Consider the following 20,911-nt stretch of genomic DNA (forward strand, 5'->3'; position numbering starts at 1 on the left):
GATGGAATTTTTGGTGATGAATTAAATCTTTTATGTCTCTCTGGACTTGGACTAATACCCTGATGGGCCATTTGGGGTACTATCATTCTCAACAATACAGGCAAATGTTACTTATCAATAAATGTTTTGAGCCCCAAATGATGAAAAATATCTTTCACTGTCAAACTTCCAGTGTCAAAGCATTACTTTGCAGTTTTCTCAGTATTAAGTACAACACGGGGATTTATCTAGGCAATACAGCACTAACCATTTACCATTTGAGAGAAAAATGGAACTCTGTGTTCATTAGAATAGGAAACAAGTGATTTGCATGCGACAGCGGCTGAGACTTTCCTAGAGTGCTCTGCCTTGGTACAGTTAAATATATGACTTATTACAGGAATAAGACCCAAAGAGAAAAAGAATTTAGTCTCTAATTAAGACACTGTGCCTGCTAATGAATCATGTTAGGAAAGAAAAGAATATAAGAAAAACAAAGTTTGGAAGGCATGCCAGTAAAGATGTTCAGAACACTTCCTTCCTCAAACCTCTGCATCAGCTGGCTTATGATCAATGACAGGGTGCAAAAAAACATGGAAAAAACTTAACACGTGCTTACACAAGAAATCCACGAGAAACAGAAACAGTGTTTTAAATGTAAATATTAATAACTGCAGGAGAGAGAACTATAACAAAACTGAAAAACAGGTTAAGAGCCTACTTTTGTTACAAATGGCTTTGTGTATTTAAAAAATCAAAAAAAATTAAGTCAAAATGATAGTATCACTGTAAAAATAGTTCCCTTTAGAAAAATTTAGGGCTTGAAACGTGAGCACTTTAGGAATATGTAGGTGAAGCCTCAGTGATGATGTTAAGCAGTCTGCTGCCCTCTGAGGCAGGGGTATTTGAATGTGAAACTGCCTGGGACCTCGTCCCCTTAGCTTGCTCCACTCTCCACTGAACCCTTCTGTTTGTGAGAAAATAAAGCAAGAACTCTAAGTAGATAATCTAGACCATGCAAAAGACCTTTAATATACTTATTTGCAAGTCTGTTAATATTAAAAAACTGATACGAGTAATTAAACATGGAAATTATTTCACCCAAGAAAGAAAAAGGAATTTATCAATTTGCTGAGCTGAGAAGAGACCAAAAACAGCCTCTTGTCCCGACCAGGGATCGGGACACCTTTTATGGCTCTCCCACCTTTTATGACTCTCAGAGCGTATCTTGCCAGGAATATCCTGGATGCTTCCATTACTGCTGGTCTGAAAATTCTCCTTGGAGGTGAGACACTGTGGATGCATGACTCAACGACTATATAGATCTGCTACAGGAGAGGTTGAAACATTAACTCTGTACACACCATTACAAAGTGCTGAAATTAATGTGTTTACATGTCTGGTTCTCATACCAACCTCTAAATTCCTTGAAAGTAGTGGCTTAAATCAACCACCTGTTCTGTCATATTTTTCTTTCTGTTCCACCAGTGTTTGGTACCTAGAAGTCACTCAAACATTTGTAGAATGTATGCAGCCAATGAAATTGCTTCTGAAGGGAAGAGGATGTGAGAAATCGATGTGCAGACACCAGTTACTAACACAACAATTCAATCTTTTACCCACATCCACATACTTATGTCAGCCTTTTCCCTCAGAGGAATAAACAATGAATGTCTCTCATTTCTTTTCTTTTTCTTTTTTTTAGCTTTTTAAAAAACAAAATGGGAATTCCCTGGTGGTCCAGTGGTTAGGACTCTGAACTTCCACTGCCGGGGCCCTGGGTTCAATCCCTGGTCGGGGAACTAAGATCATGCAACCTGTGCAGCGTGGGCAAAAAAGAAAAAACAAATCTTATTGTTGGCCTCAATGGGAAAGCATATAGCTAAGATGGCTAAGGTTGTGGGTTAGAGCCCTTAAGGAGCTGATTAGTTTTACCTTGACCTTGCTTCACTTTCTAGTTTGGTGTAAAAGACAATAGGCAAAAGTGTGTGTGTGTGTGTGTGTGTGTGTGTGTGTGTGTAGATCATTATGAATTTATCACCATTAATTGACCAAAAAACCCAATCCAAAGTATAAGAGGTAGGTACTACTATTATTTCAATTGTAAAAACTGAGGAAAAATTGAAGGAAACTGATGCAGAAAACTCCAGCTATGTGACCCTGGGAAAATTACTGAACTTCTCTGTGCTGTAGTTGCCTAATCTATAAATGAGGATAATGACAAAACCTGTGTCATAAGGCTGTGGTTAAGAGTAAAAGACTTAATTTAAATACCAAAGACAGTACCTGGCACATATCAGGTACTCAAATGCTCCTAGTTAAAACCAAACCAAAAACTTCTAACGATATTACCCTAAAATGATTTAATTTTCATTTTATATGTTACTGAAGCCTTTACATTCTCTTGAAGCACTTCTCTCAAGTCATGATTCATCCCACATGAAATCTGGGCACTCTGTGGGCAGTACAATCTAGCACACTCATCTAGAGACAGCTGGTCCCAACGGATAATTTCAGTTTTCACAGTCACACTACTTGATGCCCAGGGAATGAAGTATCAAACTTTTCTAAAAGTGACAGCAGAATTTGAGTGAGCAGTTTCTTTGAAGTCTCCTCTAAAAGATAAACACCTCCAGCTATACACAATGTTCTGCTAGCTCCAAGCTCTTGACTATTAGTTTAAAAGAGCCCCAGAAGTGCTATTAAATTGCTTCCACAGCTTTCGGCAGTAGCTCAATATTTCTTAGAGTTAACACTGAAGTCCACCCCCTGTAGGATTGGGCTGGGCCCTGAAGCAGCGTTTGCTCTAGGAATTAACAACTGAGTGATTTCAAGAGAAGACTGAAAGACTCAAAGGGTGCCTTTGCCTGTAGCTAGTTGTAAAACATGTGTAGCAAACCATGGCGACCTCTCAGAGCCAATCTTCAGACACCCTTATTCCACTTGTTTCTCAAGGGGAATTTTCTTTTAATATGCTAAGGATTAGTTAGAACAGGCAAAAATTCTATCCTAAAGCAGAGATTTCCAATATAATTCAGAATATGCTTGTTTCTGTCCAATACATAAAATGGCTCATTATTATCAATTATGCTTTTCGTGGCCAATGGGTTCGGATTAAAATTCAAATTTCAGAGCAAAAAACAATTTCCATTTGCTTTAGAAAAGTGTCAGAACCAGAATTCCCCATCTTTTTTTTGAGCCTTAATTTTTAAAAAATATTTAAAATTTAATTTATTTTTTTACACTGCAGGTTCTTATTGGTTATCCATTTTATACACATCAGTGTATACATGTCAATCCCAATTGCCCAATTCATCACACCCCCACCCTCCAGCCACTTTCCCCCCTTGGTGTCCATACGTTTGTTCTCTACATCTGTGTCTCGATTTCTGCCCTGCAAACTGGTTCATCTGTACCATTTTTCTAGATTCCACATATATGCATTAATATACAATATTTGTTTTTCTCTTTCTGACTTCCTTTCCTCTGTATGACACTCTCTAGGTCCATCCATGTCTCAACAAATGACCCAATTTCGTTCTGTTTTATGGCTGAGTAATATTCCATTGTATGTATGTACCACATCTTCTTTATCCATTCGTCTGTCGATGGGCATTTAGGTTGCTTCCATGACCTGGCTATTGTAAATAGTGCTGCAATGAACATTGGGATGTAGGTGTCTTTTTGAATTATGGTTTTCTCTGGGTATATGCCCAGTAGTGGGATTGCTGGTTCATATGGTAACTCCATTTTTAGTTTTTTAAGGAACCTCCATACTGTTCTCCATAGTGGCTGTATCAATTTACATTCCCACCAACAGTGCAAGAGGGTTCCCTTTTCTCCACACCCTCTCCAGCATTTGTTGTTTGTAGATTTTCTGATGATGCCCATTCTAACTGGTGTGAGGTGATACCTCATTGTGATTTTGATTTGCATTTCTCTAATAATTAGTGATGGTGAGCAGCTTTTCATGTGCTTCTTGGCCATCTATATGTGTTCTTTGGAGAAATGTCTATTTAGGTCTTCTATCCATTTTTGGACTGGGGTGTTTGTTTTATTAATATTGAGCTGCATGAGCTGTTTATATATATTGGAGATTAATCCTTTGTCCAGTGATTCGTTTGCAAATATTTTCTCCCATTCTGAGGGTTGTCTTTACATCTTGTTTATGGTTTCCTTTGCTGTGCAAAAGCTCTGAAGTTTCATTAGGTCCGATTTGTTTATTTTTGTTTTTATTTCCATTACTCTAGGAGGTGGATCAAAAAAGATCTTGCTGTGATTTATGTCAAAGAGTGTTCTTCCTATGTTTTCCTCTGAGAGTTTTATAGTGTCCGGTCTTACATTTAGGTCCCTAATCCATTTTGAGTTTATTTTTGTGTATGCTGTTAGGGAGTGTCCTAATTTCATTCTTTTACATGTAGCTGTCCAGTTTTCCCAGCACCACTTATTGAAGAGACTGTCTTTTCTCCATTGTATATCCTTGTCTCCTTTGTCATAGATTAATTGACCATAGGTGTGAGGCTTTCTCTCTGGGCTTTCTATCCCGTTCCATTGATCTATGTTTCTGTTTTTGTGCCAGTACCATATTGTCTTGATTACTGTAGCTTTGTAGTATAGTCTGAAGTGAGACAGTCTGATTCCTCCAGCTCTGTTTTTTTCCCTCAAGACTGCTTTGGCTATTTGGGGTCCTTTGTGTCTCCATACAAATTTTAAGATTTTTTGTTCTAGTTCCGTAAAAAATGCCATTTGTAATTAGATAGGGATTGCATTGAATCTGTAGATTGCTTTGGGAAGTACAGTCATTTTCAGAATATTGATTCTTCCAATCCAAGAACATGGTATATCTCTCCACCTGTTGGTATCCTCTTTAATTTCTTTCACCAGTGTCTTATAAGTTTCTGCATACAGGTCTTTTGTCTCCCTAGGTAGCTTTATTCCTAGGTATTTTATTCTTTTTGTTGCAATGGTAAATGGGAGTGTTTCCTTAATTTCTCTTTCAGATTTTTCATCATTAGTGTATATGAATGCAAGAGATTTCTGTGCATTAATTTTGTATCCTGCAACTTTACCAAATTCATTGATCGGCTCTAGTAGTTTTCTGGTGGCATGTTTAGGAATCTCTATGTATAGTATCATGTCATCCGCAAACAGTGACAGTTTTACTTCTTTTCCAATTTGTATTCCTTTTATTCTTTTTCTTCTTTGATTGCCATAGCTAGGACTTCCAAAACTATGTTGAATAATAGTGGCGAGAGTGGACATCCTTGTCTCGTTCCTGATCTTAGAGGAAATGCTTTCACTTTTTCACCATTGAGAATGATGTTTGCTGTGGGTTTGTTGTATATGGCCTTTATTATGTTGAGGTAGGTTCCCTCTATGCCCACTTTCTGGAGAGTTTTTATCATAAATGGGTGTTGAATTTTGTCAAAAGCTTCTTCTGCATCTATTGAGATGATCATATGATTATTTTTTGATCATATGATTTTTATTCATCATTTTGTTAATATGGTGTATCACACTAATTGATTTGCGTATATTGAAGAATCCTTGCATCCCTGGGATAAATCCCACTTGATCATGGTGTATGATCCTTTCAATGTGTTGTTGGATTCTGTGTGCTAGTATTTTGTTGAGGATTTTTGCATCTATATTCATCAGTGATATTGGTCTGTAATTTTCTTTTTTTGTAGTATCTTTTTCGGGTTTTGGTATCAGGGTGATGGTGGCCTCACAGAATGAGTTTGGGAGTGTTCCTTCCTCTGCAATTTTTTTGGAAGAGTTTGAGAAGGATGGGTGTCAGCTCTTCTCTAAATGTTTGATAGAATTCATCTGCAAAGCCATCTGGTCCGAACTTTTGTTTGTTGGAAGATTTTTAATCACAGTTTCAATTTCATTACTTATGACTGGTCTGTTCATATTTTCTATTTCTTCCTGGTTCAGTCTTGGAAGGTTATACCTTTCTAGGAATTTGTCCATTTCTTCCAGGTTGTCCATTTTATTGGCATAGAGTTGCTTGTAGTAATCTCTTAGGATGCTTTGTATTTCTGAGGTGTCTGTTGTAATTTCTTTTTCATTTCTAATTTTATCGATTTGAGTCCTCTCCCTCTTTTTCTTGATCAGTGTGGCTAATGGTTGATCAATTTTGTTTATCTTCTCAAAGATCCAGCTTTCAGTTTTATTGATCTTTGCTACTGTTTTCTTTGTTTCTATTTCATTTATTTCTGCTCTGATCTTTATGATTTCTTTCCTTCTGCTAACTTTGGTTTTTGTTCTTCTTCCTCAAGTTCCTTTAGGTGTAAGGTTAGACTGTTTATTTGAGATTTTTCTTGTTTCTTGAGGTAGGCTTGTATAGCTATAAACTTCTTAGAACTGCTTTTGCTGCATCCCATAGGTTTTGGATCGTCGTGTTTTCATTGTCATTTGTCTCTAGGTATTTTTTGATTTCCTCTTTGATTTCTTCAGTGATCTCTTGGTTATTTAGTAACATATTGTTTAGCCTCCATGTGTCTGTGTTTTTTACGTTTTTTTCCCTGTTCTAATCTCATAGCATTGTGGTCCAAAACGATGCTTGATAGGATTTAATTTTCTTAAATTTACTGAGGCTTGATTTGTAACCCAAGATGTGATCTATCCTGCAGAATGTTCCGTGCGCACTTGAGAAGAAAGTGTAATCTGCTGTTTTTGGATGGAATGTCCTATAAATATCAATTAAATTTATCTGGTCTGTTGTGTCATTTAAAGCTTCTGTTTCCTTATTTATTTTCATTTTGGATGATCTGTCCATTGGTGTAAGTGACGTGTTAAAGTTCCCCACTATTATTGTGTTACTGTCGATTTCCTCTTTTATAGCTGTTAGCAGTTGCCTTATGTATTGAGGTGCTCCTATGTTGGGTGCATATATATTTATAATTGTTATGTCTTCTTCCTGGATTGATCCCTTGATCATTATGTAGTGTCCTTCCTTGTCTCTAACATTAACACTCTTTATTTTAAAGTCTATTTTATCTGATATGAGTACTGCTACTCCAGCTTTCTTCTGATTTCCATTTGCACGGAATATCTTTTTCCATCTCCTCACTTTCAGTCTGTATGTGCCCTTAGGTCTGAAGTGGGTCTCTTGTAGACAGCATATAGATGGGTCTTGTTTTTGTATCCATTCAGCAAGCCTCTGTCTTTTGGTTGGAGCATTTAATCGATTTATGTTTTTTTTTTGTTTTTTGTTTTGCGGTATGTAGGCCTCTCACTGTTATGGCCTCTCCCGTTGAGGAGCACAGGCTCTGGACGCGCAGGCTCAGCGGCCGTGGCTCACGGGCCTAGCTGCTCCGTGGCATGTGGGATCTTCCCGGACCAGGGCACGAACCCGTGTCCCCTGCATTGGCAGGCGGACTCTCAACCACTGCGCCACCAGGGAAGCCCTAATCCATTCATGTTTAAGCTAATTATCGATATGTATGTTCCTATGACCATTTTCTTAATTGTTTTGGGTTCGTTTTTGTAGGTCCTTTTCTTCTCTTGTGTTTCCCACTCAGAGAAGTTCCTTTAGTATTTGTGGTAGAGCTGGTTTGGTGGGGCTGAATTCTCTTAGCTTTTGCTTGTCTGTAAAGCTGTTGATTTCTCCATCAAATCTGAATAAGATCCTTGCTGGGTAGAGTAATCTTGGTTGTAGGTTCTTCCCTTTCATCACTTTAAGTATATCATGCCACTCCCTTCTGGCCTGTAGAGTTTCTGCTGAGAAATCAGCTGTTAACCTTATGCTAGCTCCCTTGTATGTTATCTGTCATTTTTACCTTGCTGCTTTCAATAATTTTTCTTTGTGTTTAATTTTTGCCAATTTGATTACTATGTGTCTCGGTGTGTTTCTCCTTGGGTTTATCCTGTATGGGACTTGCTGCACTTCCTGGACTTGGGTGGCTATTTCCTTTCCCATGTTAGGGAAGTTTTCAACAATAATCTCTTCAAATTTTTTCTGTGGTCCTTTCTGTCTGTCTTCTCCTTCTGGGACCCCTATAATGCGAACGCTGTTGCGTTTAACGTTGTCTCAGAGGCCTCTTAGGCTGTCTTCATTTCTTTTCATTCTTTTTTCTGTATTCTGTTCTGCAGCAGTGAATTCCACCATTCTGTCTTCCAGGTCAGTTATCCTTTATTCTTCCTCAGTTATTCTGCTATTGATTCCTTCTAGTGTAGTTTTCATTTCAGTTATTGTATTGTTCATCTCTGTTTGTTTGTTCTTTAATTCTTCTAGGTCTTTGTTAAACATTTCTTGCATCTTCTCAATATTTGCCTCCATTCTTTTCCCAAGGTCCTGGATCATCTTCACTATCATTATTCTGAATTCTTTTTCTGGAAAGTTGCCTATCTCCACTTCATTTAGTTGTTTTTCTGGGGTTTTATCTTGTTCCTTCATCTGGTACAGAGCCCTCTGCCTTTTCATCTTGCCTATCTTTCTGTGAATGTGGTTTTTGTTCCACAGGCTGCAGGATTGTTGTTCTTCTTGCCTTTGTCGTGTGCCCTCTGGCGGATGAGGCTATCTAAGAGGCTTGTACAAGTTTCCTGATGCGAGGGACTGGTGATGGGTAGAGCTGACTGTTGCTCTGGTCAGCAGAGCTGAGTAAAACTTTAATCCGCTTGACTGGTGATGGCTGGGGCCGGGTTCCCTCCCTGTTGGTTGTTTGGCTTGAGGCAACCCAACACTGGAGCCTACCTAGGCTCTTTGGTGGGGCTAATGGCGGACTCTGGGAGGGCTCACACTCAGAACTTCTGCTGCTAGTGTCCTTGTTTCCACAGTGAGCCACAGCCACCCCCCGCCTCTGCTGGAGACGCTCCAACCCTAGCAGGTTGGTCTGGTTCAGTCTCCTATGGGGTCACTGCTGCTTCCCCTGGGTCCCGATGTGCACACTACTTTGTGTGTGCCCTCCAAGAGTGGAGTCTCTGTTTCCCCCAGTCCTGTCGAAGTCCTGCAATCAAATCCCACTGGACTTCAAAGTCTGATTCTCTAGGAATTCCTCCTTCCGTTGCCGGACTCCCAGTTGGGAAGCCTGACGTGGGGCTCAGAACCTTCACTCCAGTGGGTGGACTTCTGTGGTATAGTGTTCTCCAGTCTGTGAGTCACCCACCCAGCAGTTATGGGATTTGATTTTATTGTGATTGTGCCCCTCGTACCATCTCATTGTGGCTTCTCTTTTGTCTTTGGATGTAGGGTATCTTTTTTGGTGAGTTCCAGTGTCTTCCCATCAATGACTGTCCATCAGCTAGTTTTGATTCTGGTGTTCTCACGAGAGGGAGTGAGAGCACATCCCTCTACTCCGCCATCTTGGTTCAGGGCCGATCTTTATTTCAATTCTACTGGAGAACTACTTAACTCCCTCTGTTTTCATGAGTAGTTTTGTTAGGGAACCACTGACTGAAACTGCCCACACTGGATAGGCACGATAACCACTTGCATGACTTATTGTACAATAGGAGATCCTGGTAAGGAACATGGAACTAACAAAGTACCACCAATTGGAAGAATCTGAGAAAGGTCAAAAGGAGAGAGGAGATGCCAGTCCATATGTCCTACCAACCTCCCAGAATCATTCTTGCTGGAATCCATCTTGGCTGAGAGATGTGCACGCCACCAGGAAGAACCATGAGTCAGAATGATTGGCTAGAGACAACCTGGAAACTACCACATCACCATAAAACCTGAGACTGTGAGCCACGTGGCAGAGTACTCCTCCTGGGTTCCCTCTGCTGCTCTCCACCCAGGTGCCTCTTCCCACTAAAGTCTCTTGCTTTGTCAGCACGTGTGTCTCCTTGGACAATACATTTCTGAGTGTTAGATAAGAGCCCACTCTCGGCCCTGGAAGGGGTGTCCCTTCCTGCAACAGTTTCCGTCCTTTGTTATGTATACCTAAAAAAATCAGCAGACTGGGGGCACTCTCCAGTTATTGTGTTAATCAAAATTCCCTTCTCAAATTTCCAAATGCCCCTGTAGAGATGGACATTTGTCTCCAACTGAATACGTCTTCTTAAATAAAAGGGACTGTAATCTATAGAGGCCAGCAAATGGTACTGAGGTTTCTGGGCTAGGAGAGCTTTGAAAGTATTTAAAATCTTTGACATGGTATCCCCATTAGTCCATCCTACTAGTCCAAAAAATGAAAGTCCTCTTGCTGAGTGAAATCACTTGGTTTCTCTAAAATTTCCATTAGAAATAAGCTGGCCCAAGAGAATGACAAAGACAAATTTTTATTATTTATTTATTTATTTGATGGGAAACGGGAAGATATTTTAATGGGGGAAAAAGGAATAAGTGAAGAGACTGTCTGTAAACATTTATCTAGCATAGCATCTAGCACATCCAGAAGTCAACAACGTTTTCTGAGTAGAGTACAGAAGTCCCTGTACTCATGGTAATGGACAATCAATGGGGGGCAATGCATGGCTATCCAGGTATGTATGGTTATTTATTTATTTATTTTATCAAGATCACTATGAGTTGTAGAGACATGACCTTTTTACTAAACATCTGGCAAATCAAAGACAAATCAAATCAACTTACGCTTTGTAAACTAACCATTTTAAAGATAATCATTGCTTGAAAGAATCCCTCAATTACATTTTGATGTTTGTAGATATGCAATCAAATTGTAACTTATGAAGAGAAAAGAAAGCCTTACCAAATAATTGATGACATAAAATCGGTCATATTCTCTGTTCTTAGGATTGATCCTACGATGCTGTTTTTTCCTCATGTGATCTTTAAGTGTATTTTTGTCCCTGAAGGTCTTTTCACAGTACAAGCACTGCAAGCTACAAGAAAGACACAAATGCTGAGATTAAATAAGTCTCTGAAATAGTTGTTGCATAGCCCTTTATTATTATTATTATTGGGTCTTATAATTTATTCATTTTAGGACTCACAGAATCTTCAAATGGCATATGATACCCTTCTGGAATCCCTTTCATTTTATTCATTTGGCTTTAGAGGATGCATGCTGTGGTTTATTTTGTAGTCGGCTAACTTGGCCAACTTGGCTATTTAGTTAAAACTGTGATATAGATAGCAATTATCCAAAAATGATTTTGGTGCTTTACTAATCGAATTACCTATTCTAAAAATGAAAATGTAGGTATGTTCTTCAAATAAATATATGATAACTAGCTTTGGTTGCCTCCATTGAGTATAACAATTAGTCCATGGTTTGATATATCCTGTGACCTAATTTGCAGGTCTGATTCCTAGCGCCAGCTGTGGGATGTGGTCAAGTTACTTGACGCCTCTGATACCGCTCATTTTCTGCTAACCTGATGATAAAACATACATTTTAGAGAATTTTTACGATAATGTATACATATATGTGCACATAAATTCATAATCATGATAACAATTCACACAAAATATAAATGTATGTATACATGTTTAATTTATTGATATATATACGAATAAAATACCTAGCACATTCACAGCATACAGTAAGTGCTATTTTTACTATCTTATCATTCGCATGTATCTTCTGCTAGAATATTTCCACTGACTGGGAATTCATTACCTAATGAGGCAGTAATGACCAGTTTTGAACAGATTACTAACAAAATGTCTTTCTCATACTAAGCTTGACAGTTGATACTGCCTGGATTACCCAACAGCCATTAGAGTTCTACTTTCTGGAGTAACACAGACTAAGTATACATGAAAACTTATTCAAAAACCAAAACTCTGATGTTTTGGTTTGTTTGGCCTCACTGTGTGTTGGGCACTGAACTTGGGTTCGACAACAAAATGACTGAAATCAGTTGTTGTTTCTATTCTGAATTCTTTTTCATCTTTACTAAACACCCTTTCAATTATTTCTTATGCCACAGAAGTAACTATATTCTTTTATAGTAAACAATTTATGGGCAATAAGTTGATTAGGGATATCATTACTGCTAATCTTGCTAGAAAGTACACCTGGTATTATTTTATAAATGAATGGTCATTCAATAAAAGAGTAAAGAGACTTGTTTTAATGTACTGTTGATATCAGAATTTGAATTCAGAACTTTTTATAATGGGTATTTCTTTCTCAATGTTATTGCTCCAAATGTTGTGGTCTGAGATACCACATTCATCAGTATTATATTAAATAAATAAAACTAGGTTTTGAGAGTAAAATCTTGGGCCCTTTCCTAGAAAGAAAAGAGGATAGATTTTTGAAAGCCATTTTGGTGATGTAGAGAATTTCCTTCCCTATTTCTACAAGCTAAACTCTAGATACTCACGGTTGCCAGAATATGACCTTGAGAAAAGTGGAGTGTTATGATATATAAATGTGAATAAATACTAAAAGGTAAAAGAATGCAATCAGTATGTTATGTTTCACATAAAACTGAATAACATCTAGCAATGTGACAATATATTTACTTTACTAAATGTGTAGAAAAATTATAGAGAAAAGTAAAGAAATTATGAATCCGAAATGAAGAATAGTGGTTTCTGGGGGAGATACTAATGAGGAAGGGTACACAGCGAGATCCAAAGGAAATAATAACATTCTCTTTCTTAGGCTGGTTAAGTATATTTTTCATACCCTATATAATAACATACCTTATAATGGCATATACATTGTTTGGTATATAAGACATTTATATTTTAAAACTACTAAAAGGCAATATGATCTACAAAAAATAAGGATTGTCATACAAAATGTGAACTCCTCCAACACGAGAAATGAGAAAATTCCATTTCTTGAGTTACTTCTGACTATTAAATTAATTTTTAAAAATTCAAAACAGAATCCAAGATTGAGACAGCTTCAGGTCGTGTTTCATAAAAAAGTACTTACTTGTCAAGCTTTTTCTGTAATGTACACAGAAATTCATTGCAGTTTACAATGTTGTCTGGCAACCCAATGTTGAAAGTGTGTTCTCTGGCCATATGGTTCAAAAGAACAGATCTAGGAAGAAATTTGAGTAATTTGCATTATTTACAACTTATCTAGGAACAAATCAGGTCATGAGTATTGTTTGTATAATGATAACAACACTAATTAGAAGTACAAGCAAAGGTTAATAAACACTGAAACACACATTTGGGCTATGAAATAGTGACATGTTATAAAAAAAGTATGCATATAAGCACTATCATATGAAAAGAAAGTCAACAGAAACTGTTGCTGAGGAAGCCCAAATGTTGGACTTGTCAGACAAAGACTTTAAATCAGACAATAAGAATATGTGTAAAGAATTAAGGAAAACCATGTCTAAAGAATCAAAAAAAGGTATGAGAATAATATCTTATAAAAAAGAGGATACTAATAAAAAAACAGAAATTAAAAAAAAAACATACAAATCTGGAGATGAAATGTACAGTAACTGATATGAAAAATTCACTAGAAGGTCTCAAAAGAAAAACTGAACTGGCAGAACAAAGAACCAATGAACTTGAAGATAAATTTAGATTTTCTAGTCTGTGGAACAGAAGAAAAAAGAATGAAGAAAAATAAATTGAGCCTCAGACACCATCCCATCTACCAACATCTGTATAATAGGATTCCCAAAAGGCAAAGAAAGATAGGGGAAGAAAGAATATTTGAAGAAATAATGGCCAAAAACTTCCCAAATTTGATGGAAAACATTAATCCAAACAGAAGAAGCCCAATAAACTTCAAGTATAATAAATCAGAGAGACCCATACCAAGAAAAAATATGAAGATGAAATCAAGACAGGTCCCAGATAACAAAACCTGAGAAAATTCACTGCTAACAGACCTGCCCAACAAGAAACTAAAAGAAGTCCTTTGGGCTAAAATGAAAGGATGCTAGATAGTAACTCAAACATACATAAAGAAGTAAAAATCTCCAGTAAAAGTAATTACACAGTCAAATATAAAAGGCAGTATTAAATGAATTATTGTTTACAAATCTTTTCTTCCCATATCTGATGTAAAAATAACTGCATGAAGTAACGATTTTAAAGACATGTTAATGAGCTTATAATGTATAAAGATGTAGTTTGTATGAAAACAGTAGCACAAAGGAGTGGGGAAAGAGCTAGCTACGTTGGAGCAAAGTTTTTGTATACTGTTGAAATTACGTTGGTATTAATCTGAACCTAATTGTTTTAAGTTAAAATGTTAGGGGCTTCCCTGGTGGCACAGTGGTTGGGAGTCCGCCTGCCAATGCAGGGGACATGGGTTTGGGCCCTGGTCTGGGAGAATCCCACATGCCATGGAGCAGCTAGGCCCGTGAGCCACAACTGCTGAGCCTGCGTTCTAGAGCTTGAGAGCCACAACTACTGAGCCCTTGTGCCACAGCTACTGAGGCTGCACGCCTAGAGCCCGTGCTCCACAACAAGAGGCCACCACAACAAGAGGCCTGCATACCACAATGAAGAGTAGCCCCCGCTCGCTGCAACTAGAGAAAGCCCATGCGCAGCAACGAAGGCCCAGTGCAGCCAAAAATAAATAAATTTATAAAAAAATAAATAAAATGTTAATTGTAATCTCCAGTGAATTGTAGTGGATAGTGAATGGGCCACTAAGAAAATAACTCAAAAAATATAGTAAAAGAAACAAAGGAATAAAAATGGTACACTAGAAAATATCTATTTAACAAAAAAGAAGGCAGTAATGGAGGGGAGAAATAAAAAAAAGAAACTTAAAATATAAAACAAACAGCAAAATGGTCTAAGTAATCCCATCTCATCAGTAATTACATTAAACATAAATTAGACACTCCAACCAAAAAGCAGAGATTAGCAGAATGGATTAAAAAACATGATCCAACTATATGCTGTTTACAGGAGACACATTTTAGATTAAGATTGAAAGAAATAGCTTCATACATTCCAGAGTCAAAAGTGTATAGGAGAGGGGAGATAGATGTAGGATAGCAAGAAAGTACTTATTCTTCTATCCTTATCATTAACCCATGTCCTTTGTCTTTCTATTCTTTTTATGTCCCTAGGCTAGGAGGACACAAATATAATCCCAAAGTATTGCTAATAACGTACAAAGCTGGAATCAGTTTATATCTTTAATCTTTTATTATAAACTGACCTTTTCATAAACAAGAACTGCAGAAGGGGACATTTTATAAAAATGAGATGCTGCTTATCTTTGTCATTGGTTAATTTCTTAAAAATTTCGTTTATTAGAGAACAATGACATAGTCAATCAAAACTACTGAGGAGTTCACTTAATTCCCATGTCACCCCAGTCAACAGAGAATACAGATACAGGTAGAAAATAACAGGAGGATTATATTAGGAATTATAGGAGCACCAATATTCAGTAAGTTGAAATACCAATATTATCAGAATTTCATATCATATGGACATATACTTCAAATCACATCAGTCCCTACATTTATCATAAAAACTTAAGCTTTATATAAATATAAAATTTTTTTATAAAATAAACTTTATATAAATATAAAAATATTTATAGCTTTTTAATACTAGAGATTCCTAATAATAATCACACATCTCCTCACTAGGTTAATAATAGTTTTAACATAAAATCAGAAACAGCATGCTAAAAAGAAGTAGCAATGCTTGGTAAACTTTTTGATAGTGAGGTGGTCCTCACTGCCATCCTCATAAAGCCCTTTGAAACTGACAGGGTTAGAGCATAATTAGTGACCTTGGCACAGATTTTTCTCCATGCTAACTGATTCTATATGAGAATCAAATCTTCATCACTGGTGTTTTCAACATTGATGCTTCATCCAAACCCTTTTCTAAATTCAAACAAATAGCTACCCTCTCCTCTTCAATGTTTTTCAGACAACGATGTCAGTTTGTGCTAGGCTTTTCTTTTTTTTTTAGAAACTAAAGACTGCTTTCATTCAAGTGGGTGGGAGAATGATATTTTTCTGATTGTCCATTGTATGCTGTCACTGAAACTATTCCCATTTCCTAGAGGTTACAACTTCATGACTTATATTTAAGTGAATGTACATTTGTAAATATTACTGTTGCATAAAAAGAAATTTGTCTGATCTTTGTCCCTGGTTCCAGGCACTGAGCTTCAAAAATCCTTGGAATTTCTCTATGATCAGATTACCTTTGCTAATAAAGTGACTTGTGGTAGGCCTCTAGAAAGCTTCAGGATGGGGATTGGTTACCAGAAAGACTAACAATGTGATCAAAGGGTTGGGACTTAGAGCCACCCTGACCTCCAGAAAGGAGAGAGGGGCCGGAGATTAAGTTCAATAATTAAATCAATCATGCTTACATAATGAAGCATGTAAAAATTCTGGATACCAAAACTCAGTGAAGATTCTTGGTTGGTAAATACACTGATGTGCCATGAAGATGATATATCCTGATTCTTTAAGGAGAAGGCATAGAAGCTCTGTGTTCAAGACCCATCCAGACCCTGCTCTGTGTCTCTTCATTTAACTGTTCCTCATCTGTATCCTTTATGATAAACACTTTCCTGAGTTTTGTGAGCCATTCTAGTGAATTAATGAACCTATGCAAATTATTGGTGGGTAGCCATGAATTCGTAGCCAGTTGGTCAAAAGTGCAGGTGTCCTGGGGAACCCCTAAACTTGTGGCTGGTGTCTGAAGTGTGGGCAGGCTTGTTGGGGATGATGCCATTAAACCTGTAGAGTCTGATGCTAACTCTGGGTGGTTAGCATTAGAACTGAATTACAGTACACCAGTTGGTTTTGGGCCAGTTGGGGTTGGTGACAGAATTACCAATTCCCCATTTTTTCCCCCTTAGATCTTTATCATTTTTAATGTTCAAAAGTGAAACACCAAAAACTGCTAAAGGATTTTTTTTTGTCCACTTGGCTCAGCATTTGGGATCTTAGATCCCCAGCCAGGGATCAAACCTGTGGCCCCTGCAGTAGAAGCACAGAGCCTTAACCACTGGACTGCCAGGGAAGTCCCAGCCAAAGGTTTAGCGTTAACAGGTTAATACAGAAGGGCACGTCTGTTGTAGTTTGCTGCACGTGGTCTTGCCTGTCGGACAATTTAAAAAGCCCTACAACATTAAACACAATTCTATTTCTGGCATCTAAAAAATTTATCCCCCTGCTCTGCTTAGAGCAACTACATTCCATCTTTGATGTCTGGTGGATTAAAAAAAAATTACTGTGGATATATGAAAGGGTTCTGAGCCAATCCATAGAACTTAGTCTATATAGCCATTGTGGATGTTTTGGTAAGTCTTCAGATGAAAAACAGTAAAATTTAAAGACATACATAATTGCTACCTGTTTCCGAGGAATTCCTCATTGCAAAACATACAACTGCCTTGAAAACTGTTATCATTTCGCTCTTGTTGCTGTTGTTCCAGAATTTCTTTCTGTAAAACAGAAACACAGATATATGATATTATCTTTAATAAATCCATAGTTAGCTAATGAAAAATGTCATAGTCTGGATGGGAGGAAATTGGGGTAGAAGCATAAAAGGAAGTATGTGAACACTGATGATATTTTGAATTTCTCCATTCCTGTCCTTGTACCTAAACTCCAAGTCTATACTGTTAAATGCCAGACAACATACCATTAGGATAGCTATGTAGGAAACTTGAAGTCAATAGGGTCTCACCATTCTTCACTACTCTGTCCTTCCTCCTGTCTTTATTAATCATCTCCCAACCTCACTCTCTTCCAAAAGCAAAAATGTGCTCCTTTCTGTAATTCTCAGTTTAGTTTGTAATCAAGTTCTGATCAATTTTTCACTTGGACTGTCTTTCATATTACTTCTCTCCACCATTCACAATGCCATCACCCTGAATCCAGTCTTTAATCAGTCATTATGAGATTACTATAAGTAAGTCTCTTAGAGGGTCTGCCTTATTTCAATCCTTTTTTTCTATCATATCCATCCTCTCTTTTGTTGCTAGAAAAACTTCTTAAAATTATTTTCATGTACAATTATCCTGTTACTCTCCAACTCAAATAATTTAAAATATGCATTGGTAACACCCTATTCTACTCATGGTGGTTCTTCTGCACATTGTTTTTCCATGAGGTAATTTTATTTCTCTTTGCTTTTTCACTCTTATAAATATTAACTGTTCTTTAAGGTCCAACTTGATTCCCATTTCTGCCATGTAGTCATTTCTGGACTACAATACAATAGTTAAGAGCTCAGACTCTGAAACATCAAATAGAACTAGATTTGAATCTGGCTCTCACCTGTACTCAATATTTTATTTAACATCTTTAATACTCAATTTTCTCAACTTTAAGATGAAAATGAAAATATTACCTCATAGCATTATTTATAGGATTAGATCAGAAATTTATGTACAGAATTCAAATTGTGCAAGTGTATGGTCAAGCCACTCAAGATGGCTGTTCTCTTGTTCTCTGTACATCCCCTGACCAACCAGTGCCTGCTTCACCTATACCCTACGCACATGACTGACCTTCCTGTGTACTTGCCCCAGGTCCCAGCTAGTGATTGTTCTCATCAAAGGGGCGCTGAGGGGTGTGCCTCTCTACTGGTTTCCCTGGTAACTAATGAGCTCACCTGATGTCAATTCCCCAATAACCGGTAACTTGCTTTACCATCATCTCTTTTGCTTGCTTTTATCTTCTAAATGGATATGAAAACTCTTTGAAATTAAAAGAAAGTCTTTATGCTGTTCTTATTTTACACCTGCATATGACTCTCCAGCTATTCTTATAACGTGAAGCTCAAAACACGAACTCCATAAAGTTTATTGCTGATTCTGTAAATATCTGTAGGGCAGCATAAAAAATGAGCTTGTATCTAGAAGCTTAACCAATTCCATGTGGCATTTCTGGAAATGTATCACCAAACATTTAGAAATATTAATCCACTGAAGAAAAAAATTAAGAAGCTGCCAGGATAAAAATCAATTCAATCAACTTCTGGTTTCAGCCATGATGAAATAATGGATATAACACTTCTCCTCCCCTTGTAAACTACTGTAAAACAAATTGCTTCATATATCTTACCTTTTTTCAGAAAATGTATAATAGGGACTTCGCTGGTGGCTCAGTGGTTAAGAATCCGCCTGTCAGTGCAGGGAACAAAGGTTCGAGCCCTGGTCCAGGAAGATCCCACATGCCGTGGAGCAGCTAAGCCTGTGCGCCACAACTACTGAGCCTGCGCTCTAGAACCCGCGAGTGACAACTACTGAGCCTACGTGCCACAACTACTGAAGCCTGTGTGCCTAGAGTCTGTGCTCTGCAACAAGAGAAGCCACCACAGTGAGAAGCCACACACGACGAAGAGTAGACCCCACTCACCACAACTAGAGAAAGCCCACGCGTAGCAACGAAGACCCAACACAGCCCCCCCCTCCACCACACAAAAAGAAAATGGACAATAGCACATGGCTGTGATTGATGAGTAAAAAAAATAATACATTGCCAGTTTTCTGTTGGGTAGTGTTTTCCAAATTGCAACATAGGGAAGTTAAACCCAAATGAAGGTTATGTATCTACCTCACTTGGTGTAGAAGAAAAAAAAGACTGGCATTCAGGATACAAAAGCAAGGGGAATTTGTGGGACAAGGTACTAGAAAGAAGAGAGCTGCAGAGGAGGAGCTCAAGAAACCTGGACTGGGATTCTTTTTACCTTGGTCCAAATACTGAGCTGTACATGTATAGGGCAGAACTCTGTGAGACTTTACAAAGGAGTTGCCAGGGTCTGTGAAGATTCTGGAAATTACAGCACTGGAATATGCTGGAGCTTTGACATACAGAATGGAGACACCTTGCTCAACACTTCAGGTACACAGCAAATATAAAAGAACACTGTTTACTTCATGAAGTTTAGGGCTTTATGCTGGCAGCAAGTGGATAGATAAAAGCAAAAGAAATAAAGGGAGTAAGGTTGATGTATCAGACAATTTTAATTATTGCTTTTTTTTTTTTGCAGTACACGGGCCTCTCACTGTTGTGGCCTCTCCCGTTGTGCAGCACAGGCTCCGGATGCACAGGCTCAGCGGCCATGGCTCACGGGCCCAGCCGCTCCGCGGCATATGGGATCTTCCCAGACCGGGGCATGAACCCGTGTCCCCTGCATCGGCAGGTGGACTCTCAACCACTGCGCCACCAGGGAATTATTGCTTTTTAAGTTTAAGTGAATCTTACATAAAAACTGAAAGTGACAGTAAAAGTCAAATTAAAGGAAAAACGAACTTTTACAAACGTATAGTTCGACTAAAAAAGAGAAAACATGCTTCAGAGCCCTATATTTACAACTTTGGTAGCAGCAAAACCAAAAACCCAATAGATAAAGCTCTTGATAAAGATCACTATAAACATCCCACAGTAAGGCTGAGCAATACTTTCTCTGTCTGCTCCTGTTTTCAGCCTACAAGACCTGTTAATGCTTATTAAAAATCATCATCTCATATTTCTCAGGCTGGTGATGATATAACCCAAAGTTGGCTAAAGAAAAATCTTATTCAACTTAATATTTCCTTGGTTTTGACTCAGCACAAATATAACAGATTTGTGAGTCTAAACCAGAGTGATACTGAGCCATCTACAGTTTTCTTTGGCCAATTTAAGTTTTATCAGTTGACCCTGAATTGCACAACCTGAGTGTAGACACCTGAAGTTGTGTATAAATTGATTCTTCTTAGGAGAGCCTAATTTACATTTTGGTGAATTAGAAGGAGCATGGAGTAGACAGGGCACTAAAGCAAGAAGCCACTTTTTTTAAAAAAAATTAATTTATCTTTGGCTGCGTGCGGGCTTTCTCTAGTTGCGGCGAGCAGGGGCTACTCTTCGTTGTGGTGCGTGGGCTTCTCATTGCGGTGGCTTCTCTTGTTACGGAGCACAGGCTCTAGGCGTGAAGCCTTCAGCAGTTGTGGCACGTGGGCTCACAGAGCGCAGGTTCAGTAGTTGTGGCTCATGGGCTTAGTTGCTCCGTGGCATGTGGGATCTTCCCGGACCAGGGCTCGAACCTGTGTCCCCTGCATTGGCAGGCAGATTTCTAACCACCGCGCCACCAGGGAAG

The 20,911-nt window shown here is 38.1% G+C and overlaps 1 protein-coding gene across 2 annotated transcripts in view; it reads right to left on the bottom strand.

The window, feature by feature from the left end:
- The window catches only part of ZNF277 (zinc finger protein 277), a 115,987-nt gene that overhangs the window by 8,677 nt on the left and 86,399 nt on the right, over positions 1 to 20,911 (bottom strand). For both annotated transcript variants that reach the window (XM_060156829.1, XM_060156830.1), the window contains exons 5-7: positions 17,173 to 17,264; positions 12,789 to 12,899; positions 10,641 to 10,773 (exon numbers count right to left, since the gene is read on the bottom strand). In XM_060156829.1, the coding sequence (XP_060012812.1) occupies positions 10,641 to 10,773; positions 12,789 to 12,899; positions 17,173 to 17,264 (336 nt within the window). The remainder of the gene's footprint in view (positions 1 to 10,640; positions 10,774 to 12,788; positions 12,900 to 17,172; positions 17,265 to 20,911) is intronic.

The sequence above is a fragment of the Lagenorhynchus albirostris genome, chromosome 8, assembly GCF_949774975.1.
Source record: "Lagenorhynchus albirostris chromosome 8, mLagAlb1.1, whole genome shotgun sequence".
In the NCBI taxonomy this organism is placed as follows: Eukaryota; Metazoa; Chordata; class Mammalia; order Artiodactyla; family Delphinidae; genus Lagenorhynchus; species Lagenorhynchus albirostris.